Source organism: Ambystoma mexicanum, chromosome 8 (genome assembly GCF_040938575.1).
Source record: "Ambystoma mexicanum isolate Mex_15411 chromosome 8, UKY_AmexF1_1, whole genome shotgun sequence".
In the NCBI taxonomy this organism is placed as follows: Eukaryota; Metazoa; Chordata; class Amphibia; order Caudata; family Ambystomatidae; genus Ambystoma; species Ambystoma mexicanum.
In genome coordinates this window covers 672,134,868-672,160,228 of record NC_090929.1, presented here as the reverse complement: position 1 = coordinate 672,160,228, position 25,361 = coordinate 672,134,868, and the positions used below count along the sequence as shown (strand labels likewise).

Below are 25,361 nucleotides of genomic sequence, written 5' to 3'. Positions count from 1 at the left end.
TTGGTTGAGTGTAAAATTAGGAATGTGGGGAGTAAATTGCATGTTAATAATTGTTATGCTTTTTGTGTAAACGGTGGACAATTGACACACGGCCGTGAAACATGGTGCATAAATGGCTGTTGTTTTATTAAATTCCCCATGAGTAGCTGAAGCAGAATATATGTATATTATGGCAGTTGCTAGTAAAATTAAGAAGTTCTGCTACCAAAACTAAGTTGTGCCCAAAAGCGGACACAGAAACAAAAGGGGGTTTCAAAGGGAAGTTGCCATAGGTCTGTTCCAGACTCTTAAACAAATCCTTAGAGAGGGGCTGGATTTGGGAGGAGAGAGAAGAGTAACTGTCCAATCCTATTTGTGAGAGCTCTTGCAGAGTACTGCCCAAGATTATAAACTAAATGGTGTCATCACTAGTATATAAAATGGATGCACTATGAGGAAAAAAGAGCTCCTCAAATTACCACTGTGAAAGGAGCTGCTAAAACGTACCATCTGACAGCCACAAGGAAATACCAAAAGGAGATTTGGCAGAGATTGCCTATGGGTGGAGCGGGCTATTGCTGTGAAGGCCTAATAAAACTGACTGGGTCCTGTGGTGGAGAGCTGGGGGCCATCCGTGAGAGTGGAGTGACCAGACCCCTGCCCTATCTTTCCAGAGGGTCCTGAAATGCAGCTGGCTTTTCTGAACTTTAAACAGGGGTTTTCAATGTAAGTAGACTTGAGTCCTTTGTAACCAAAAGGTGGGGGAATCTTCTGGCCTTAAATCCTTTCCCTTTATAGTGGGTAGGAAGGGGGGCAAAACCATTAAGATCCTTAGCCTATTTAACTAAAAATATTAATTGAATTCATTCCCCTTGATGGAACACCACAGGGTGATTTTCTTAACATACTAAATTAAGAAAGCTCATTCTCTGTATGAGCTGAAAACTATAAACTATGATGTAATTGGGTAATCCTATTTTGCCTGTTAACCCCAAAATTGGGGTAGAGGGGTTCCTTTGTTCCTAAACCAACATTCTCAAATCATCCCAATGTTTGCTGTCCACGTTCCCCTAAACCAGCCTTTAAGTGGAGGGAGGGGTCTGAAATTCAAAAGTCTTCAATCATCCACATTTTTCTGTCAGACCAAAGTAGAGGGAGGGCTGAAAAACTGAAAAACCCACTGCTGATTTCCCCGGTGTTTATTTTGAACAAAGGAAATAATAATTGCCATATGCATTTGTCCAAATCTGTAAGCCAGACTGCTAGCCTTTAAAGCGCGCAGGAAAATCAAAATTCCACAGCACTACATCTGTAAATTGCTTGTGTTAACTGACCAGCGCTAATTATTTCTTGAAGTGAAAGAAAAGTATTGTAATTTATGTTTTGCCTAACCCATTGGTGTGATTTATTTGTGTAACCGGAAGTTAATTGTGAACCACAAAGCTGTGGCGTGTGTAGTTTTGTGTGATTTGTATTACCTATAATTCTAATAAATACAAATATATTTCCTGTACACCAGCATGGTTGTTGGCTCATTGCATTGGTAGCTCACGGGGAGGGATCCAAGCAGCATGATACGAGGCTGAAATAGGGCTGAATAAAAGAACTGACATTAACCGTTTATTGTGTGACACTTAGCTTGGGGAGGGAAAGAACTCCCTGTGTTGAGGCCGGGCTCTCAATACATCGTTACAGGGCTCAGAAGCTAACCACTAGTCACTTGCTTAAGATCCAAGTCCAAGTGTATTTATCTTGAGTTTTAATCATTAATGCCCAAGCCACTGAGCCGGTACGGGTGGTAACTGCCCGGCGCCCAAGTTACACACCCGAGAGAAGCGAGGATCTTAACGATGTGCCCCAGCGCTATTACGATCCACTCCAGCCCTCCGACAAGTGTGTTACTGCTTTTAGCACTCTGGGTTTTTAATCCGGGGTGCTGATAGGAATAATTGTTTTCGAATCAATCGGACGCGCTTTCGCTGGACCAGTTCATTCAAACAAATACCTAAAATGGCCACCATGGAAATGCAGGGCGGTTCTCCATGCAGAGTTCCTCTTCCATTTTTTATGGCAGTCTGGACGGAGACAGTGTGGCAGCGTCAGTGGCACCGCTGCGGCGGCGTCAGTGGCACCGCTGCCAAAGAAAGAAGGTAAGTGGGATAGGAGTGTGGAGAGGGAGCAGAGACCGGAGGGGAGGGTGGGAAAAGATGGCAGGGGTGGGTGTGAGCAGCCGTCAAGTTGCTCGGAATGTGGGCTTGGTTCATGGGATTCTGCCTGTGATTGAAGCAACCTGATTGGCTGGTTCTCCCGCCCCGGGTGCGAATATGTAAATCTTTTCTAAGCGGTAGGGACATAGGATTCCGGGTGTAGAACTTTCTTATTTGTAACAGACGTCCGGGTGAGCATTCTTTTTACATTTTTCTTTATTGAATGCGTACAAGCACCTTCAAGATAGAGACAGGATAGGTTTCTGGTGATTTAAAAATAAAGAAACGTTTTGAAAACAATGACACCTTGTCTGTGTCTTAGTTTCGAGGGGATTGTGTCCTCCGACGTATTCCACATATATGACAGGTAATGTCCACAGCTGTGCTGCTTCGGAAAATGTTCGACAGAGGGCATCCTGCGTCGATCCGTTAGTTTTTTCCGCAAACGTGTTTGCTTCGGAATCTCGGCACGCTCCATTCTTCTCTTTGAAAGCAATATCTCTGTCTTCTTCTACTAACCCGAAGCCAGGCTTTAAAAAATGTTGGGACTGCGGTTCGAAGATGTCCATCACGGACCCGCACGACATCTGCCTCTGGTGCCTCGGCGAAAGCCACGCCACCGACCACTGCGAGGATTGCCTGTCCCTGACGTCTATGGCCTTGCGGAAACATAAGAAATTGAAGGTAGGTAGGGTGTCTAAGCCCCATAAATCAAAATCCGCTGGGCTTTCGAGCAATGACTCTGGGGGCGACTCTCTGCGTCGGCGAAAATCCAGGGGGGTCTCTGACTAGGAGTGATTCCCGCCATTCCTCTGCCTCATCGAGGCATTCTAGGAAGCGCCGTCACCGGTCGCCTTCCCCGTCCTCGTCGGAGGAGGACTCCGCCAGACGGTTGACTTGTCCCACCAAGTCTTTGTCGCCGGCCGAATGGGAATCATTCCGCTGGTAGATGTTAGTGATTTTCGAGTCGCAAGGCACAGTTCCGTCCGCGCCTTCGAAAGAAGCCGGCAAGGAAGAGGCTCAGTCCACCACTTGGACGCCTTCGGGCGGTCCGCACCATCATCGGGAGCTGTCGAGGTCCCGTTCGGACAAGGGAGATCGCCATAGCCGCGCCAGATCCAGGTCCCGGTCCTCGACGCCATCGAGACCGTCGGAACCTGTGAAGCCTTCGAAGAAGGCGTCGAGGCCATCGGTGCCATGTCAGTCGAAGGACACTCTCGGGGCTCCGCCCTCGAAGTTGTCGACGCTGTCGGCACCTCGGTCGACGCAGATTCCCTCTGTGCCCTCAATGCCGTTTTTGGAGGATTTGCCAGAGGTGCCCCCGAGGGCTGTGGAACTTCCGAGGAAGGCTCTCAGTAAGTCTGTGAGGCCTGTTTTTGAACCCTATTCTGTTCCTACTCCTAGATTGGAGTTTTTCCAACCTTTACAAGATATTTCAGAGGTTGAGGAACTGTCTGATAAGGAGATGGTTGTGCCTCCTAATGTCCCTGATGATCTTTTGTCTGGGCATAGTCAGATGGAGGAACTCCGTCAGTCATTGCATGACGCTAGTGGCCTTGACACCTCTCCGGAGGCGCATGCGGTTTCCTCCTATCGGCGTCTCATGTCAAGGGTTACAGAATACTTGAGATGATCTGCTCCACCTGTTGATTTTGCTCAGGATGATTTGACGGACATCCTGGATCAAGGTCCACCAACTGACCCGGTGTTGCCGTTTCACTTGGCTTTGCAAAGGAGGGTGGCGGCGGCTTGGACTGCTCTGGAGAGTCTACCAGCAGTTAATAAGTCACTTCTGAAAAAATACCGCCCATCCAATGGTGACCCCTGCTACTTATCGACACACCCTACTCCGGAGAGTTTGGTGGTGCAGGCGGCTACGGCCTCTTCGAAGCAGGCTGTGTACCCTACCATCCCTCCTGATATGGACGATGAGCGCAGTGATGGTTGGGCGAGGAAGGTATTTTCGGCTGGTGGTATGGCGTTGAAGGCGGCCAACTCCACTTGTGCCTTAGCGAGATTTACACACACTCTGTGGAACTGTGCGTCTTTGGCAGCTGAGCATATTCCCAGAGGGGAGGAACTGGATGGTTTTCTAGCCCTCGTGCAAGGCAGCAAGGATGCCATGTGTGAATCCGTTCAGTCGGGTTGGGCACGGCAGACTGTGTCACCCGGTCCATGGCTGCAAGCACCGTGATACGCAGGTTTGCCTGGTTGCGGAAGTCGGGATTTGCTCCTGGTGTGCAATCCCGTCTTCTGAACATGCCCTTTGATGGTGTTCATCTGTTTGGCAGCAAGGCTGACAAGCGCCTTGAGAGGTTGCAGACCTCCAAAGCTGCAGCAAAGTCTTTGAGCGCTGCAGTACGTCAACCTCCGCCTTTTTGTCCTAGGGGACAGCAATGGAGGGGAGGTTCCTTTCGGTACTACTCTTCCTTTGGTAGATCGAGAGGAGTTGCCAGTCAAAGGGGCCACCGTAGGAGTACCCAGGGTGGAAAGCAAGGTACTCGGGGTGCCAAAGCCACTTGGGCAGTTGCCTCTTTGCTTTGAGGCAATGCCGCAGCCGCGTCCGTTCAGTCATGAGGGCCATGGTTCGCCTGTTGGGGGCAGACTTGCGCAGCATCTTGGAGAATGGCGGGCCATTACTTCAGATGTGTGGGTTCTGGAGATCATAACCCACGGCTACTGTCTTCCTTTCCGGCAGAGGCCTCACGACAATCCACCGGGGAAGCTCTTTGATGCGTCCAGATCCGCTCCTTGCGCAGGAAATCCTATCCCTGCTGGAGAAAGGCGCCATAGAACTGGTGCCTGTAGCGGAGAGGAACAAAGGATGGTATTCCCCTTATTTTATGATCCTGAAAAAAGCGAGGGGATTGAGACCCATCATGGACTTGTGTTGGTTGAACAAGCTCCTCAGGAAGGACAAGTTCAAGATGGTAACTCTTTCTCAAGTCGTCCAGGCCCTTCAACTTCAGGATTGGTTGGTGTCTCTGGACCTCAAGGATGCTTACTTTCATGTGCCGATTCATCCAAAGCACAGGAACTACCTGAGGTTCGCGATTGGCGACTCGCATTTTCAGTTTCGGGTCCTGCCGTTCGGATTGACCTCCGCCCCGAGGGTCTTCACCAAGCTGATGGTGGTGGTGGCAGCGTATCTCAGGAAAAGGGGGATTCAAGTCTACCCTTACATGGACGATTGGTTGATCAGGGCGTGCTCTCCCGAGCAAGTCCTGGATCATCTGTCCATCACCTGCCACTCCCTTCACAAGCTGGGCTTCTCCCTCAATTTAAAGAAGTCCCATTTGACACCTACCCAGCAGCTCCAGTACATCAGAGCAGTGCTCGAGACATCCCTTGGGGCAGTGTTCGCCTCTCCAGGTGAGGGCTCATCACATACTGCAGATGGTGGACAAGTTTCAAAGTGCCCAGAGTCTCCCGGCGTTTGAATTCTTGAGGTTACTCGGCCTCATGGCATCCTGCTTTTTCCCGGTGCCAGAGGCCAGGGTGTGGATGAGATCTTTGCAGTGGGCTCTCAAGATGCAGTAGTCGCAGTTCTCCGGCAGGATGTCAGATCCCGTTCAGATTCCGACCTCGGTTGCCCAGGATCTTCTATGGTGGGCCGAGAAAGGCAATCTGATGATGGGTGCACCATTTTGGCAACCGTGGCCGGAGGTTACGATCGTGACGGACGCATCCCTCACAGGTTGGGGAGCTCATGCCAACGAGTTGACAGCCAGCGGACGTTGGTCTCCGTCGGAGTCCAGACTCCACATCAATCTGTTAGAGCTGAGGGCCGTCAGGCTAGCCCTGAAGACTTTTCTGCCGTCTGTGCGGGGGAAGAATGTCCTGATTATGACTGACAATACAGTGGCCATGCACTACCTCAACAAAAAAGTGGGGGAAGGGACACTCTTGTTGTGCAGGGAGGCGATGCAGCTCTGGTTCTGGGCAATTTGGTTCTTGGCAGTTCATCTGGCCGGAGACGAAAACGCGCGGCGGTCGCTCTGAGCAGGCAGAGCACGGTCTCTCACGAGTGGGAGCTGGCTCAGGAAGTTCTGTTCGAGATCTTCGCCCTTTGGGGAATCCCACACGTGGATCTCTTCGCCACCAGTGTCAACCGGAAGTGCGAGAGATTCTGCTGGTGCGAATTTCCTCCAAGAGGAGCCTTAGGGGACGCATTCGTAGTGGAGTGGTCCTTCGCATTGCTGTATGCGTTTCCTACAGTCCCCGTCATACCACAAGTGTTGCAGAGGTTACGGAGGTTCGGTTCCCGAATGATCCTCATTGCTCTGGCATGGGCCAGGAGAGCGTAGTACCCGGGCCTTCTAGACATGTCCATCTGCCCTCCACGCCGTCTCCCCTACCGAGACAATCTGCTCTCACTAGAGGGGGGTCGGGTTCTCCATCCAGAGGTCAAGTCTCTCAGCCTTCATGCTTGGTATATGAAAGGTTGAGGTATAAGGATTGGGACCTCCCCGAAGACGTGATGGAGGTGTTGCTTTCGGCCCGAAGGCACGCAACGAAATCCCTGTACAGTTGCCATTGGAGAAAGTTCTGTAACTGGTGCAGGGTACATAATGTGGATCCTTTCCAATGTTCCATTCCTTTGGTTTTGTCTTTTTTGCTTTCTTTAGCCCACAAGGGCCTGGAAGTGGGTACCATTAAGGGTTACCTGGCAGCGGTGTCCATGTTTAAGCGTTCGTCAGAGGAATTTTCTTATTTTAAGATTCCTTTGATTTCTCAGTTTCTAAAAGGGCTAACTAATGTGTTTCCACCGTCTCCTTTCCAGGTGCCGGGATTGGGATTTGAATTTGGTTTGGGAGCTCCGTTTGAGCCCTTACATTCTTGTCTGTTGCGACTGTTGTCCTTTAAAACTGTATTTTTAGTTGCGGTTACTTCCGCACGCAGTGAGTGAGTGAGTTGCAGGCACTTTCCGCCAAGCCACCGTTTACTCTGTTTCATAAGGACAGGGTTGTCCTGCGGGTGCGACCGTCTTTTCTTCCGAAGGTTGTGTCGGAATTCCATTTGAACCAGAAGGTGATTCTTCCGGGGTTTTATCCTCCTCCCCATCCTGGTCAGGAAGAGGAGAGGCTCCATAAGTTGGATCCTAGAAGAGCTTTGAGTTTCTATCTCTCACGGATGTCCCGGGTCAGAGTGGACTATCGGCTATTTGTTGGTTATGCTGGAAGGCTCTTGGGCCAGGCTGTTTCCAAACATGCCTTTTCTAGATGGCTAATTTTGATGATCTGAGTGTTACCGTTTGGTGGGTAAGGACCCTCCAGTAGGCTTACGGGCTCACTCTACTGCTCTACAGAGGGGCGTTCCTATTTGCAATATTTCCAAAGCAGCCACATGGGCCTCTGTCCATACTTTTGTGAGACACTATTCCTTGGACTCCATCCGTGGACAGGATTTGGCCTTTGGTAAGGAGGTCCTGTATTCAGCCATTTGATTGGGCATTCTAAAATTCTAAAATTGTAAATTCTTTTCCCACCTCCATAAGTTGGTACTGCTTTGGGAGTCTGTCATAGATGTGGAATACGTCAGAGGACACAATCCCCTGGAAGAACAAGTTACTTACCATATCTGGTAACGTTCTTTCGATGGGATGTTCCTCCAACGTATTCCACATCGCCCTCCCAGCCTGCCCCTCTACTGAGTTTCTTATGCGATTGCAGCTTATGTTTCCGCAAGGTTTTCTGCAGTCATACTGGCAGGAGATTGGTGCCACACGTACTGGGGAAAAAACTATAACTGAGACTATGGGCGCTGTGCGTCATATATGTAAGATCGGCGACATTGACCCTCGACGGAGGCCCTCGAGGGGCAACGGATCGACGCCATCAACGCAGGACGCCCTCTACCAAAAATGTTTCGGAACAGCACAGCTGTGGACATTACCTGTCATAGATGTGGAATACGTCGGAGGAACATCCCATCGAAAGAACGTTACCAGATATGGTAAGTAACTTGTTCTTTTCTCTACCACAGTATGTATGCTTATTTGTGTGTGTTTGTGTGTGTGTGTGTGTGTGTGTGTGGCTATGCATGTGTGTGCCCGTGCGTGTACGCACGTCATTCAGTGCCTATGTGTTTTTCTGTCTTTACCATCAATATGAGAACCACACTACTGAGAACGAAAAAAGCTTGGTACTCTATTCTTTGTGGATGATGTCAACTCTGGATGGACTCCAATTATGGGTTATCGCTCGGTGCCATGCCAAAGGAGAAATATCCATTGGCTTATCAGTCTGATCCAACCCACAAAGATAGTACTAACCACAACCTCAAACAAGATGTTTCTGCTGTGCTTGGTGTCATCTGAGAACTGCAGCTAAAGGCGCAGTGTGTGTGTGTGTGCTCTATGGCTTTAAATGCACTCCTGTGATGTTTTTATTATGCCACAGTTTGAACTTTCTATTGAAAAGAATAGTGCATAGGGTCACTCTAGGAAACATTTCCATCCATCTTCAGTGTAAACTTTGGTTTTATATAGGTCTATCAATGTCCCTGTCTGTTTCACTGTGTCTTGCTATTTGTTTCTGTCTCCATCTCTGGGTGCCTGTCACTGTGTATTGTTGTACACTATGCATCTCTGTGCATCTATTGTGTTTCTGTGCGCATTGTATACGCATGGTGGGCGCAGCAGTGTTTTTCCTGCCTTCTGATTAGATTATCTGCCCAAAAATCAGTAGGTGAATATATGAATTTGTTATGCCATTATTATTTTTGCACACATTGTTTTATGTTTCCTTCATATAAACATCATGTATGCATTTTATAGTTATTCGATTTATTGAGCACCGACCTAGTTTCGGTATGCGCTAGAAATTCAATCTTGATACCCCAGGGCAGATTTTTACCATTCCAAAAACGCCCCGCTGGGATTGAGCTCTTCAGGAATGGCAAATGATCAAGGTCTAATGAGATTTGAATGAGAGACATTTCCGCCCTTCCACATAATGTATAAACATTTCCAACCTTGAGCAATCTTCAGTACATTTAGCAAGCCAATTCACAGTGAGCCAAGCAGACCATGGCATCATTTGGGAAATATCCAGTAGTGGGTGACCTTGGTAAAGGCTGTTAGTACAATGCTAAGATAAAAACTTTGCTCTTTTGTTCTGATGCACATAATGAGTGCTGTAGGTGTAGCAAATAAGGACATTATTGCCTCAGAGGTCATTATTTATTGTCTCGTCGGTATAATTTAGCCCATATACATGGAGGGGGGGTAACTTAGTGTAATTTTATTCCACTGGATTCAATATAATTGTATACGTGCATCTTAAAAAAACACCTTACCTCTTGTCTCTCAGCTTTTCATTCCTGCATGTCGGACCACTTTCTTGGGCTAAATGCTACTAAGGCTGAAGTCATCTTTTTTTCCTACTAATACTATGCTTCCTCCTCCCTCTTCTGCTCTCTAGTACTGCCCGTATTTTTGGCCTTTCGCTTGACACTGACCTATCCTTTTCTCATCACATTTCTGTAATTGCACACTCTTGTCGCTTCCATCTTTTCAGTATTCGCAGATCTAGGTCTTTTCTTACGTTTGATGCTACTAAACTTCTGGTTTCTTCCCTTATCGTCTCACACTTGTTTTACTGTTCTTCTACACTCTTTGGGCTTCATACCTCACGCTTAGACCCACTTAAGTCTGTTTTTAATGCATCTATTCGTCTATTATCCTTACTTATGCCTCAGGATTCTATCTTTTTATTTTTATCGTCACATAGATGGTTGTCTTTTATTCCTGTTTCAAATTTAATTTCCTCTGTATTTTTTTCAAATCTCCTTACGGTTTTGCTCCTTCCTACCTTTCACCTCTTCTCTTTTTATTTTCCTTCACGTTCTCTTCGCTCTCAGTCTCAATTTCTATGACCTGTTCCTCTGTGTGCCCAATCTAGCGTTCGTTCCTTCTCTTTGCCTGCCCCTTTTCATTGGACTGCTCTTCCTCTTTCCCTTTGTTCTGTCACTTCTTATTCATTATTTCGCATTTCTCATAAAATCCATCTCTTGCATTCATGATGTAAACTTTGTATAGTTTTCAACTCTCATTTTATTGTACTGTAAGTGTGTTATGTACAGCGCTTTGGAGTAAAGCGCTATATAAATCCCAAATAAAATACAAAACATTTAACTCTCAAGCTAAACGGAAGTTGTAAATTACAACCTAGGTTTGCTTTTGTGATGTTTGTTTTACATTGCAAAATGCACATGCAGCCTATTATAATGGAAGAGCATGGTGAAACCGACGAAATGCAAATGTTTGCATGAAGTATCACCTATACCACTTCTTCCTTTCCCCCTAAACTCTATGAAAAAAGATATAGGGTTGCATTATCAATCACTTGCCTGTTGCTTTGTTGCCAACCATAGGAAGGTATGCTCTTTTGTAAAGTTACTCCCCTTTTAATGGGGCAAGAGACTATTAAAGGGGTCTTCCCATGCATTATTTATTCTTAAAAACAACGAAGAATACACCAGTTGTACCTTAGAGAAAAACCTCAATCTTGTGCCAGAGCCCTGCAGGTGGCTTCTAGGGAAGACATTTTCCCAGTGCTTCTTTCCCTCTGCTTGGAAGGAAGATTAGGTCAGCAGAGATTCTGATGCAAAGTATCCATAATACACTTAGTGCATTTTAGCAGCAGAAACGTTAAATAATGTTTGTGCTGTAGCTCTCAATAACCAATAGGTGCCAGAACAGTGTGACACGCAGAAGTGCAGTGCAGCGCATGGCAGGCATGTTGTTATGAGAAAAACTGCACTTGGAAGGGGCAAACAGGCCAGGGTGTATTTCTCTTACAGGTTAGGTTAAGAGTCTATTATGCTGCATATCCTCACCGTTCTGGTACAAAACCTTCAAAGCTTGTCCGAATGGGGATTAATTGTTACACCGCCCTGAGTAACAACCAGTCCTTGGTCTGTGGAGTAACCAGTAAATGGGGGAGAAAGAAGAGTGAGGAGGCCAAGAGGGTGAATGCAATAGACCAGACATACATTCAAGTATACAGGTAAATAAGAACAGGGGTGAATGGTAATGTTTTGCAGGATGCATGTAAGGTATAATGTGTTTCGATAAAAAAATAAACATGTATCTTCTGTGAAAAGAAGGCTGCCCATTATTAGCAGGCAAAGTTTCATGGAGGCAGAACATCTGCTCTTCTGTAACCAACAGATTATTGTAAGTCTTACACTGGGGATGCCAAAGTTTTGTGATTTTGATGCACAGCAAAATTTGCCACTTTCTCTCTCATCATCCTTTTAGGATCAGCCACCTTTTCCAAGCAGGATTGCTATTTCTCCATCCCCTGAGAATCACAAGACAGGGGAGGGCGAGAGGAAATGATGTAGGACCTGAAGTTGGTAACTAACCGTGGAACAGAGAAAGCCTATAGTTAACAGTGGTAGGATAGAGAGCAGTAAATATACCTGGTGCCATGGCCTAAGCTAAGAGGACCTAATCTCCTTAGTTATACTTCATACCCTAACCAGCAAGATCTCAGGACTAGCGAACCCTGGAAATTGTCCTTCAGTGCATGCAGAGTCTCAGGATATTTAAAGTGCCCTTGCAGGTCTCTTTCCTGGTCTTTTCAGATTGTCCAGAACATAGGATATCATCCTGGGTTGTTGTTGCCAGCAGTACAGCACACTACTGCCGAGCCAAGCCCTTGCAAATGTCCTTTTCTTACCCTGGCACCCACCTTTGGTAGGATTTCCGCCTGCCCCTTACCTGGATAATTTTCCAACTACTTTGCTGGATTATTGTCAAGCTATGGGTTATGTTATGTTATGTTGATTTATAATTTGCACCGCTACCAGCCAGGGGCAGTCTACAGGCACTCACGTGGCTCTGCAAGAAATGAGGGTGGGGTGCGTTAATGAGGATATGATGACAGGATAGGTTCAGAACCAGGAGAAACTGTTGTCTGTGTGCGTTGTCTTGGTGTCTTGGGTGTGGGTTGGTTGAGTGGCCCGGCATGTTGTAACTGTGAGGGTAAGACTCAGTGCATCGGATGTGTAGTAGTGTTTGTTTGGTGTGTAGGTCGTATGCGGTTGGGGTGGAAGTACAATCGTGCACTGTTTTGTTGTATCCGTAAAACGGCCTTTGTTAAGCAGTCTATTGTATAGACTCCTCCCTCCCACCTCCTCCTGTGTCAGAAGCCCAGCCCTCCTCCTGTTTCAGAGTACAGAGACATCAGGCAACCCGCACTGCATGGTTGCACCTGCTGCTTGCAGGTGTCTGCACTTCGGTTTAGAAAAAAAGAACAATGCCTTTTCTTTTCTTCTAATCAGAAGTGCTGACGCTTGCAGGCAGCTAATGTAACCGTGCAGCCGCCAAACAGGCTGCCTCAGGTGGAGCCTATTCTGGAGACTGCCGGGGCTCGGCTGCGGCTAGCCCCGGCCCATTTAAAGCACTGAATTTACTGAATTCCAACCCTGGAAGGATTGGATCTTGGTCTTCCCGTTGCCTGTCATGCACGCTATCTTGTCATTGTCATACTGCCAGGCGCCACTTAGGAAGGTGGCGTTTGGCCGCTGTGGCGCTGTTACAGTAAGCAGCCCCTGCAATGCCAGTGGTCTCTTGAAACAGATGAGTGATGAGGCTCCAAGTCACTAGGCCGCCTTTGGCTGCGGGCCAGGTGACTTAATCTTGGTACACGCGACGTGAAGGGTGACTGGTCCACTCATGGCACGCTCTACTTGCTCTGTGAGTAGGCTATGGGTCATTGTCTGATGTTTTACAGTATTCTCTTCCTCTTTGCAAGATTAAGTGCTTTGTCCTTGGCTGCATAGTATGTTTACCCTTCTCTGCTCGTACATGTACATGCAATTGTTGGTGCTTTGTTGTGCTTAGTTCATTTCCACATGTTGGAAATTTTTGGTGTGGGATTGCTGCTCACCTTTTTTTTTACCTTAAAGCCTATCTCAGTCTCATGGTTGCCCGCCCGTCGGGGTGTGAGCATATGGGTTAAGACTCCTTATTCATCCTCTGTGTATTTGCGAAGTGTCCGTGAGGTATCGGCGTACTAACAGCAGAGTGGCACACATCCCAGCACCAGCCTTAGCTATTCCCTGCGAATGCCTTCAACCCTGGAATGTGGAGGGTGCAAGACCCTGCCAGGAGCCTTTCTCTCTGTGCAGAAGAAAGCTGGAGAACCAGATGTAGGCTTGCTGAAACAAATAACCACTTTTGTAGACATTTCATGCAATAGCAAAAAGTGAATGTATATTGTGTAAGACAAAACATGAAACCAATTAACCCCCAAACTTTTCTCCCCTCATCTTTGTTTTCTTCCTTTATGTGTCCATTTCCTCCCTTTGTTGCCTCCTTTTTAATTATTTTCTTTTTCTTGCAACCATTCATCTTCCACACCCATCTTTAAAACTTCACTCCTTCTTTCACCCCTCCATATCGCCCATTGTTCATTACTTTTTCCTACCGTTTCTTTTCTTCATTGCATCTTATGTGCCTTCTTTTGCTTTCTCACCCCCCCTTCTCTTCCTTTCTGCGTGAACTCTCATCTGCTCCTTTCTGTACATACATTTCGTCCCTCATTCCTGGCCTTCCCCCGGCTTTTCTCCTGCTCCCATCCCCCACCTCCCTGTCTCCTCTCTTACTACCTGTCTTTCTGTTCCTTTGACTATTCTTATTTTCATTTCTTTCTCCTCCCTGCCTTTTCCCCTTTTGTTTTTGTAGTAAGTGTGGCAACCTCCCACCTGAGAGCTGCTTCTTCAGTCTGATCTGCAGCCTGGGCTCCTTTATGGGTAAGTAACGTTACCATAATCGTCTCTTCTGGATTGGCAGAGTTGGGGTACAAGTCACTGTTGTATTATACTGAGATAGTAGCCTCCGGTTCTCTTACACCTTGCACCCACCAGATCTTTACCATTCTGTGGCAAATCCTCCCACAATGTGATCGAACAAGGAAGTAATCAGAGCTGCAAAAAGAATATATTCAGCTGGCGATGTGCATGTACCCCTTTCCACGAAGCACCTTTACATATGCTCAATGTAGACGTTGAGCAGACAAGTAACTGTATTGTTAACTAACACTGACCTGGGCGTTGGAAGTGGGGTTTGTTGATAATTATTAGAACTATGCTAAACATAAAAATGGGGAGAGACTGACTAATATGAAGTCAACTAATTGTATCAGTCACTTTTTCTTTCGCTTATCCTAGTCTATTTTTGGCCAACCATTGGGAATAGATAACTAAGGATAGAAACATGGGAAGTGGATCCAACATATTTATAACCCAGGTTTCAAGCACATGGTATTTTTGTATTGTGCAAAGCGCAAACTAAACCCAGGACTGGGTGGCTGAACTATGCACAACATGTAGAAACACAACATTACAGAGATGCAGGCAACTGCGCAAATAGTTTGCAGTAATTTACGACAGCATACATGCGGTGGCTGGGACTCTCGGGTGTTGGTCAAACAGGGCCACTTAGGTAGATGGTGTACTCGATGTGTGATAATGGGCAACTTGTGGCGGTGACAGGAATTGATGCTATCCGTGGTATGAGCAGGCGAGGCCAGCCGAGAAGGTATTGTCTGAAAATTGTGCCTGTCAAGTGGGAGGGAAAGTTATCTGTATCAGTTAAGAACAATGGCAGCTGATTAATTTTTATTGGAGGGGTGTAAATGTTCCCCCGAATATGCACGCGCAGCCGAGTGCAGTGAGGGATCCCGAACCAAGCAAGATAAGTTCAGGGGGTTTAGCCCTGAGAGAATTTGTATAATATTGTGTTAAAATCATGCCTTTTCAGCACACATTCTGTGAAAAATTGGATAACAATATATGTGATTATATAAAACTTTCATGTTGTCTGTGTCTGTACATGTCAATGGGGGCTGTCAGTATTGCCACATACGAACCTACTCCTGTTGGCTTTACGAGAACCAAATTCAGTAAGAAAATACTTCTAGTCTGCATCCACCAATGTGGGCTAGTACTATGTAGAAACATTCATGCTTCCTTCACCCTTGATGCTCACTAAAAATTGCCATGCCACAGTAAAGAAACTTGTCCAGGCTAGATCTACCAATGTGGACCAATACTAAACAAAAACACTCTTCACCCTTGATGGGCAGTAAATTATGCCCCATTTTACTCAGGTGAGTGTGTGCCGGCCAAGAGGCCTTGAGAGAACCGTGTGTTTGTTTTAATATCTTAGTTTGCACCGGAGCGCCTTTGGTGCTCCGTGCTTTCTCTGCCACTGTCCCTCTTCCCACTTCCTGATTGGCCTTCCCCCCTCCGGCCTCCCATCCCTCCCACCTCCCCTGATTAGCTACTTCTTTAGCACCTGCTAGGCCTCCCTGATTGGTGCAAGACAACCCACTTAAGGCACTCACCCAGGGCAACCCCTTGCCTGTGCAGCCCCTGCAGCGAAGGACCCCCAGGCAAAGGACAGCAGCTTCTGAAGAAACGGCCCCAGATCATGTTTGCCTGTGTTAGCCTGTGGTGCCGCAGCCATCAACCAGAAGCGTAAAACCTGGTAGGAGACATACACCAGATCTCCCGCGAAATGTACAAACCCATCGCAACCCATTATAAGAGCTGTTGTTAGTCCAAACTCTAACCACATACTGCCCAAGTAATTGCCCTATCCGCTGTATTCTGCATCTAATTACCCAGTACCCTAATGTTATTGCAATGTCTATTACTACATCTACTGTTGTCCCCGTGTTGGGCCTTTTTCCCCTCTACCCAGGTGTGCCACACTAGGCGCTGCCCAAATCTAGGCGCTGCTATTACACCTTAGAATACTGCATTTACTATTGTCCCCAGTTAGTTAGTGAGTCCCTTTCTAGCTCTATCCAGATATCCTAAATCTAGCCTCTGCTACTACACCTGAGGTTGCTGCACCTAATGCTGTCCCCTTTTTTTCCCCTTTTTGGGACTCTTTCTCTCTCCAGGTGTCCAAATCTTGGCGCTGGTACTAAATCTAGGGTCACTGTATTTGCTGCTGTCACTTATTTCATCTAGGACTTCCCCTCCATCCAGGTCTATCATATTCTTGGTGATGCTTTTATCCTGCCTTCTGGGATGGAAATACCACATGAAGAAAGGCCGCCTCTCCAACCCCTCCTCACTCCCAGCCTTTCTGCACCACACACTCCCCAAACTCCCATAATTCACCTTCCCTGCACAGAACCCATGCTCTAGCATCTAACTTCATGAACCCCACCTATATCCCACATCAGGTCGCCACCTACAACCCTTGCCCCAGAACAACCCCTGTCCACCTCCCAACCATCATATCACCTCTAACTCTAAGATCAGTGGAGCACTCTGGCGTGCCAAACACCACTCGCCTCAAACCCTCACACCGCACACCTCAACCCACCCAAACACATCAACTTCCATCTTCCCCTTGGCATCTATTGAGAACAACCCCACACTCCCCGTCCATACACCCCACCCAATCTCAAACTCACATGCCAGAGGAGCTCTCTGGCGCTCCAAGCATCACAAGTCCCCACCACCACCACCACACCATCCTTATGCCCACTGAGGAACCCCTCACCCTACATCCCATGCCGCCGTCTCACCCCTTCACCCCCTACTTCACCCCTGCCCACAGACCCCCCCTTTCATACCCTTTCTGTTTCCTGAAATTCGCACGTCTCGCCATTTCTAGAACAGTCGCTTCATCCTCTTCCCCCTCTGACCCTCCTACCAGATCTCATACGCCTCTTGCACCAAAACCCACAAAACCCTGAAAGAATAACCAACCCTCTCCCTCAACGCTCCACTCCTCACCACTTCTCCAACAATCCAACCTCCCATCCCTTCCCACCCCTACTTTCTGAGCCTCTCCCCATCTCCACCCCCTTGCTCTCGACTTCTCACCTAGTACACCTAAATCCCCAGCGCCCTACAGACCCGAACCACAAACAACTCGCCTTAACCCCCATCCCACTCGTGCTCCACTCAACACCCTCCCCCAATCCTCACCACCACGTCTCTCACACATACCAACCACTGCCTGCCTACTTTTCTCACCTCCCATCGACCTAACCCTCTCACCCGACCCTCAAAGTGCACATGTAACCAGACCCCCCCACACCCCACTCATCCGTCGCAACCACCCAGACTGATCAGCCCACCGAGCACTCCCATCGATGAGTGTCACGAAAACCACCTCCCCTCATGTAGTCACATGCATCCTTTTCAATGCCCGCTCTGTAGCAAGAAACGGGCACAGCATCTTTGACCTCCTATCCTCTGATAATCCTGACCTCATTTTGATCACCAAAACTTCTCTGATAGTTTTGCTACTCGCTTATCGCCCACAAGAGACCAACCAGAGGTGGTGGAGTGGCAATCCTCTACAAACCTCATTTCTCAGTCTCAGTCGTCGAAACTCAGACATGCAATGCCTCCTGTGAATCCCTCCTAGTAAAACTCTCACTACCATCCACATTCACCCACAGCTTCCTACTCATCTACAAACTCCCTGGATACGACAGACATTTTGCCAACAATCTCTGTGACTCAATAGCTACCATTCAGATAAATCATCCAACCCTTACACTATTGGGAGACGGCAGTATCTGGTTCGATATGACCAACAACCCCATGACCCAGCCTCTGGTCGACAGTCTTGATGCACTCAACCTCTCATGACATACCACTGGTCCAACTCATTCAGGTGGGCACACCCTTGATGCGATCTTCAGCTCCTTTGACCTTTTCCCTGTATCCAGTCCCAAACCACTTATCTGGACCACTTATCTGGACATACCACTCTGCCATCCCTTTCTCTATCCACACACCTGCCCCTCCTCCCACAGCCCCCAACCTCCCATTTCCTACCACAAATGCTGGAACAATGTCAAAGTAGTCCCCGACCTAGCCGAAGCCCTGCTACTTTTAACCATCAAAACCTTTGACTCCTGAGCTAAAGAATCATTAATTCCTCTCATGCCCCGCAACCTCACGCAAAGGACCGTCCCCCAAATGGTTAAACACTCTGCGACTCCCTCTCGCTACATTTCTACAACACCGCACTTGACAGGATGGCAACGGTTCACACCAATTTCTCCACCCTCTCCCACTGCCTTACATCTACCCCTCCTGATCCCATTGCACGGACGCCTTCTATGCCATCCTTAGACTCTTTCCAACTCATTTTGAGAGACGAGTTCCTAGCAAACTATCTGGCTGCAGACCCTCTGGATCGCCCCTCGACCCCTGCCATGCCTGCCTTCTGAAAGAAATATTCTCCTCTATTTGCGCAGGAGAACATACAAGATCCATACTTAACGACTCCCTTGCCTCTAGCATCTTTCCTGAAGCTTTTAAAATAGCACATGTAAAACCACTTCTAAAAAAGGCATTCCTTGACCCCCTTGACCTTAAGAATTACAGACCGATCTCCAACACCAGATTTCTTGCGAAACCCATTGACTGGACCACATACTCCCAGCTCAACTGCTTTGTAGAATCCAACAAACTCTTCGACCCCGCTCAATCAGGTCTCAGAACGCGCCATGGCACACAAAGTACCCTTATCTCGATCTGGCATGATCTCAAGGTTTCAGCAGACTGAGGGTTGTGCAGCGCTGATTCTCCTTGATCTGTCAGCAGCCTTTGACACCGTTAACCATGAAATCCTCCTTGACCCCCTGCCCTCCCTGGGAATCCGTGGTTCGGCACTCAAACTGATTGCCTTCTTCCTCAGCAACAGGAAACAAATCACCCTTTTCACCCCTTTTGTCTCTGCTGCTCGAGCTGTAAAAACAGGAGTACCCCAAGGCGCCTGCCTCTGCTCTCCTTTTAAACCTCCATCTTACCACTCTACCAGGAATCATCCGCGTGCGCAACCTCACCTGCTACAACTACGCCGGTGATACTCAAATGATTCTAAGAATTTCCAAAACAGGCACCAACCCACGTCCTGACCTTGAAGCTTGTCTCAGTGATATTGACCGATGGATGACAAGTAACCACCTCCTCTTGAACCCTGATAAAACTAAAGTCATGGTGTGCAGCAATACTGCCCTTCTGCCGCAACCGCTCCTTTGCCCCCCCCCCCAAATAGTCAAAAACCTTGGCTGCACTATGGACTCATGTCTAACCGTCTCCCGTCGGATCAAAAATGTATCAAAATCCTGTCACTACCACCTCAAACTCCTTAGACACATTATCCATTACCTCACCTATCCCAAACATACTCGCCGCTCTTATGTCTATAGTTATCTCGGAACTGGACTATGCCATCTCCTTATACCTGTGAGCACCAGCATATCAACTGAACATACTACAAGGAGTCCAAAATGCTGCTGCGAAACTCCTTCTCGCTCTGGGACACAGAGACCACATCTCCCTCCTTCTCTGCACCCTCCACTGGCTCCCTGTCGGATGTAGGACCACCTTCAAAACCCTATGCATTACCCACCGACAGTGTACAAGTCCGGCCGAACGTACCTACAAGGGAAGATAAAACCCTACCTTCCATTGCGCACCCTAAGATCATTGTGCCCTCTTAATAGTAATTCCATCCTCCAATTCTGCTAGGATTGGAGGATCTGCCTTCTCAACCTTGGCTCCAACTCTGTGGAACTCACTCCCCCTCACATTGGGCACACCCAAGACAACATGGCCTTCAGCAAAGCTCTAAAAACCTTGCTCTTTCTGTAATTCCGATTAAGACCTTTGAAAGCTGAGAAGACCCTACAACCTGCAGACAAATGTTCAATGAAATACCGAGCAGTGACTTAAGTCACTAATAAAACACCTCTGAATGCAGCAATCGCAAACCGCGTAAGACACTCGCCTCAACTATCGCTATGCTCACTCTACTCTACACCAACACACAATAGAGTGCAGCTACACACCTCAATCAATTTCGGCCTAGCTGGTCACATATGAACAACACCCCACAAACATCTCAACATCCTGCTAGAATGCAGCTATACCCCACTAAAGATCGGCCTAGCTGCACACATAAGCGTCCTACACAGGCCTAACGCAGCCAGAATCCAGTCTCGGAGACCAACCTCCTGACTGCACACATTCAACTGATCTCAATTCCACCACACCTATTGCTAGCATGCAGCTGCCACAGGCCAATCGCATTTATTTTTATTTTATTTTTATTTATTTGCATTTGTATAGCACGCATCGGCCCTAGGGCATCGTGGTGCTTTTTAAGGATACTTGCTTAGACAAGGAGCATAGCTTATAGGGTTACAAGAGCATAAAGCGGTTTAGACATATATTTCAGTTACGGATTGGGCAATTAACATGGATGAACCCACAGGTCAGGTATGTCTGAAGTGTCTAAGGTGGCTGGCCTAGTGGAATAGTTGAGTTTTCAGAGACTTGCGGAATGCTGAGCGTGAGGTCTCTTTCCTGAGTGTTGGTGGTAGTGCATTCCAATTTTTTGGTGCTAAAACTGCAAAGCTGGCGCCTCCAGCTTTGGCTCTTTTAAAGGTTGGTATGGCGAGCAGGTTGCAGTGTTGGGTGTGTGTAGGTCTTTCTGAAGTGTCGCGGTGAATGGTTTCTGAGAGGTATGCAGGTGCTGTGTTTGCTAGGCAGGGGTGTGCAATGGAAAGGGCTTTGAATAGGATGCGCTCACTGACTGGGAGCCAATGGGCGTCTTTCCAGGCTTGGGAGATGTGCTCCCTTTTGGGAATGCTGAGGGCTGCCCTGAGGGCGTTGTTTTGAGTGGGTTAGAGTTTCTTTAAGTTCTTGGCTGAGGTGCCTAAGAAGAGGACATTGCAGTAGTCCAATCTAGCCCCTACTGTGGCTCTGGCTATGGACAGGCATTTTTGAGGGGAGAGATAAGGTTTGACAGCATTTATGATTTTGGTGGCAAGAGCTGCCGAAGATGTGATGGTGCTGACTTGTCGTGATATGGATAGGGTGGAGTCTATGTGTACTCCCAGTGTTTTGGCTGTTTTTGATGTGGTGATGGGAGTGTTATCTATGATGGAGGAGTATTTGCTGTCCAATTTATTGAGTGTTTCTTTGGTACCTACTGTGAGCATTTCAGTCTTGTCTCTGTTGCGACAGAGGCCGTTAGCGCCATCCAGGCCTGGATGATGGCATAGATCTCACTTAGCTTGGCAGTATCCTGTTCATATGAGCCGGGGAGTGGGAGTAGTACTTGCGTATCATCGGCATAATTGGTGTAGGTTATGCCGTGATCATCGAGGTCGTTGAAGAGAGGGAGGGAAAAAATGTTGTAGAGAGTCGGTGACGTGCAGGAACCCTGCAGAACTCCGCAATGGATGGGTGTGCGGGTAGCGCATGCTTGGTCTGAGAATACCCTCATTAGCCTTCCCTCAAGGAAGGAGATGATCCATGTGGTAGCTTGCTGTGAGAAGTGAGCTGCCTTCTTGAGGTGTCTGCATAGGGTCATGTGATCTACCAAATCGAAGGCTGCAGATAGGTCAAGCAGCAAGAGTAGCGCTGGTTTGCCTTTGTCTGTGGTTTGTTCAATTTGCATTTTTAGGTCGAGTAGGGCGATTTCGGTTCCATGCCTAGGCCGGAAACCTGATTGCCTCTTGCAGAAATGGTTGTATCTGAAGGTATGCTGCTTTGTCCAGTATCTTAAGCAGGAATGGGACGGTTGTTATGGGTCTATAATTATTGGGCATCTCCGGGTCAAGTGAAGGTTTTTTGAGTAATGGGCGGACCCAGGCTTCTTTGAGAGCAGGGGGGACTATGCCTGTGGAGAGAGAAGCATTAATGATGGCTGTAATCAGTGGTGCTAGAGGTTCTCTGCACTCTTTGATGAGTGCTGCGGGGCAAATGTCCTTGCAGGAGGAGGGCTTGATGCGTTCCATGATGGCTGTGACTTCTGAGTCAGTGGCTGGTCTGAAGGAGAAGGCTTTAGAGTCTTTGCTGTCATGAGCGAGAGCTGGGCTTTGTGGGGGCTTGGTTATAGGCAGGCCACTGAGGTGGTTTTTTAATTTCTCTTTGAGTGTGTCTATTTTGAGTAACATGGCAGTTTGTATATTATTACACCTTGTTTCGTCTTTGACTGTTTCCTGGGTATTGGTGGGTGGGCAGGCGAGCTCTTTGTAGATGGCGAATAGTTCCTTCGCCTCAGAATAAGCGTTAGTAATTCTGGAGTTGTATGATGCAGCTTTGGCTAATGTGATTTCTTTTTTGTAGCGGGCGGCAAGGGATTCTTAGGCCTCTAGTGTGGGTTGGGTCGGGCATGCTTTCCATGTGGCGAGTGCCGTTAGTTATAAGGATCTCAGGTCTAGTAACCCTTGGGTGAACCATGAGTTGGAGTGCTTCCGCATTTTGGCTTTTTTCTTGGTTAGAGGTGCAATGGCGTCTGTGGCCGTTTTGATAACTATGTTGTATGTGTCTTTAGTGCTACCAGGTCTGTAGAGAAGGGAGGCCTCAAGGCTGGTGCAGCCTCTGGGACGGGTAGTGTTCTTTCTTTAGTGAGGAGTCTGGCTGATCTAGTAGTAGCTGAGGGTATGGGTGCCATGGGTTTGGGTGGCGGTTTTGTTGGGATAAAGAAGTGTAGGAGTAAGTGGTCAGTCCAAGTGCATGGCGTGATGGAGCTGATGTCTGTCACAATTGTGGTCCGATATCCAGTCCAGTACTCACTGTTTGGTATGTGTAGGGTCAGTGACTCTTTGGATGAAGTTTAGGTAATGAAGAGCTTTGTCAAGGGCTTTTCTTTGTTTGCCCTTGGGGTCTCAGAGGCCAAGATTAAGGTCTCCTAGGATGATAGTTTTGCTATTGTTTTTCAGGTTGTGTCCTATCTGGTGGAGCAGGTTAGCTTGGAATTCTAGTAGTGGGCCTGGCAGGCAGTATATGGCAAGTATGGTGATTGTTTCCTAAGCAGAGACTGCAAGCTTGATAGATAGTGCGTCTGTGTGTTCTTCAAAAGTAGTGCTGATTTGTCTTATGGTCAATGAGTCTTTGGTGATGATCGCCACCCCCCTCCTTTGTTGGTAGTTCTGTCTTTGTGGAACATAGTGTAGCCTGATGGGAGTGAGAGGCAGATCGAGGAGCCAGAGGCTTCATGAAGCCATGTTTTAGTGAGGGGTAAGGATGTTTAAGTCAAGGTTGGTGATCAGGTCATGAATCTCTGTGGCGTGAGCCGGGAGTGATATGCTGTTGATTAGGGCGCACTTGAGGGGTGCGTGTGTAGAGGCTATAGGTGCAACTCTGTTTTTGCTGGGCTTGGCTGCGATAGCTGTGGTGTCAGGGGAGGGTGTGGATGTAGGATTGGATTGGATGGGGTGGGAGTTTTGGGCTTGTGTGCGGCAGGTGTGGTGGCGTCTGGTTTATTCTTGGGTGATATGTATCTGTGGTGGGAGCAGATTCCTAGGAGTTAGTTTGTCATTAATGTGGGTCTGGGGTGGGAGCTGGGAGTCTGTGAAGTGTTGGAGCTGCAGTTGGTCTTGGTTTGTGGCCTATTATGTGAGTTGGTAGGCGACGCATGTGCTGATGGTGTTTGTGTGAGCAAGTCAGTGGGGGATCTATTAAAAGGGGGTAGAAAGGGTGTAGGGGGTATGTTCTCAGAGAGTGGTGGGGCCTGTGGTGCCATATGGGCAGTGAGGATTCAAACAGGTCCGTGTGGCAAGTGGGCGAGCGTAGGACCTAGTAGAGCCTAATCACAACAGCACGTTCGAGCTAAAATGCACAGGGTGCAGACAGGGCAGAATCATAATAGTATATTCTGAGTTGGAGGTGTAGGGTGCACACAGTGCAAAATCACAATAGCATATTTTGAATTTGAGGCACAAGGAGCAAACAGGCAAAATCACAATAGCACGTTCTAAATTTGGGGCGTGCTCCTGCGGCGCAGTGATGTGGGATCTGAAGGGAGATGCATGTAGCTGCACAGATAGTAGACAATTTGATCGACAAGGCAGAACGGGACAGTCTCGTCAGCAGAATGTGTGTATCAATAGAGCAAATATGCTATGGCTTAGTTGGTGCACACAAGCACCCTATGATGCCCTACTATATGAACAATCATTATGCTGCCTTCACCCCTGATGCCCAGTGAAAAATGCCACAACTCAGTAAGGAAATATGCACAAACTGGACCCACCTTCCTCTGTGTTGCCCAGTAAAATAAATGCCAGGCTACAGTACATAATTGTCAAACTGGACACACTAACTTGGTGTGTCCAGTTTGAACAAATATTCTCATCAATAAAACGAGTACTGCTGGCGTCCGTCCGACCCTCTCTGTTTCTCCATCATTAAGAAGCCTGCTGCCGAACTGACACACACACACATCCTCATTCATCAATGATCAATCATACAGCATTCATTCTTCATTTACTCTCACAAACACGCATCAGCATTCATCATGTTTACAACATTCATTCTTCATTCACTGATACAGCATTCATACGCTCTTACATAAACACACTTATACATTAATTTCTTTTTAAAAACACATTTGCCTTCCCTGATGACCCAGTCCCTATGCTGTCTTCCATGGAGACTGTCCGACTCCCGCACAGCATTAGCAGGAAGCAAAGAGAGCTTCTCTGCAACCTGGTACCTGAGGGCATTGGGGGGGTGGTGGTAGGGCTTTTCTCAAGGAACGCCTAGGGAGGCCTAAATGTGGAGGGAAGACACAGGAGTGATCCTTAGGCACTGTGATGAATCACAAGAATGTATCCTTTCTCCCCAGAGCGGCCCCCCTCCCCCCACACTGTGAGGCTAGGGAGGTGAGCCCACTCCGCAAAACCCTCCCTAGGTGTCGAGGCAAGTGGGATCTCACCAGGAGAGACTTTCCCTTTTGGAGACAAGGACTCCCATTCCTGTGAGAAACTCAATAAAATACATCCCAACAATACCTCTTTGAATATACCTTATGAAGAAAAGATCAGTATGTGTTACTGTCACCAAGAAACTCTGTGTTTCTGTAAATGAAAAAGCCCATTTAACTGGGGATATATAGGGAAGGAGAGAAGCTGCCTAACACACAGAAAGACAGAGACTGAGACGTGCGCTGGGGAAGTCCCACAGCTATGTCCTACGTGAGGTGGGAGGAGATTGGAAGAGAGAGAAAACCCAGGAATTACAAACGGGCGGGGAGGCTGATACATAGGTGAAGCCGGATGCACAGCTTTAGATGCATCCCAAAGCGACCCCTTCACAGGTGACCCTCCCCCGAAACCCCTTTAGACGTTCCAATTGGGCCTCTAACCTATCCTTTTCATG

The 25,361-nt window shown here is 47.7% G+C and overlaps 1 protein-coding gene across 2 annotated transcripts in view; it reads left to right on the top strand.

The window, feature by feature from the left end:
• The window catches only part of LOC138472341 (transmembrane protein 150A-like), a 1,082,967-nt gene that overhangs the window by 737,740 nt on the left and 319,866 nt on the right, over positions 1-25,361 (top strand). For both annotated transcript variants that reach the window (XM_069610467.1, XM_069610466.1), the window contains exon 4: positions 13,885-13,952. In XM_069610467.1, the coding sequence (XP_069466568.1) occupies positions 13,885-13,952 (68 nt within the window). The remainder of the gene's footprint in view (positions 1-13,884; positions 13,953-25,361) is intronic.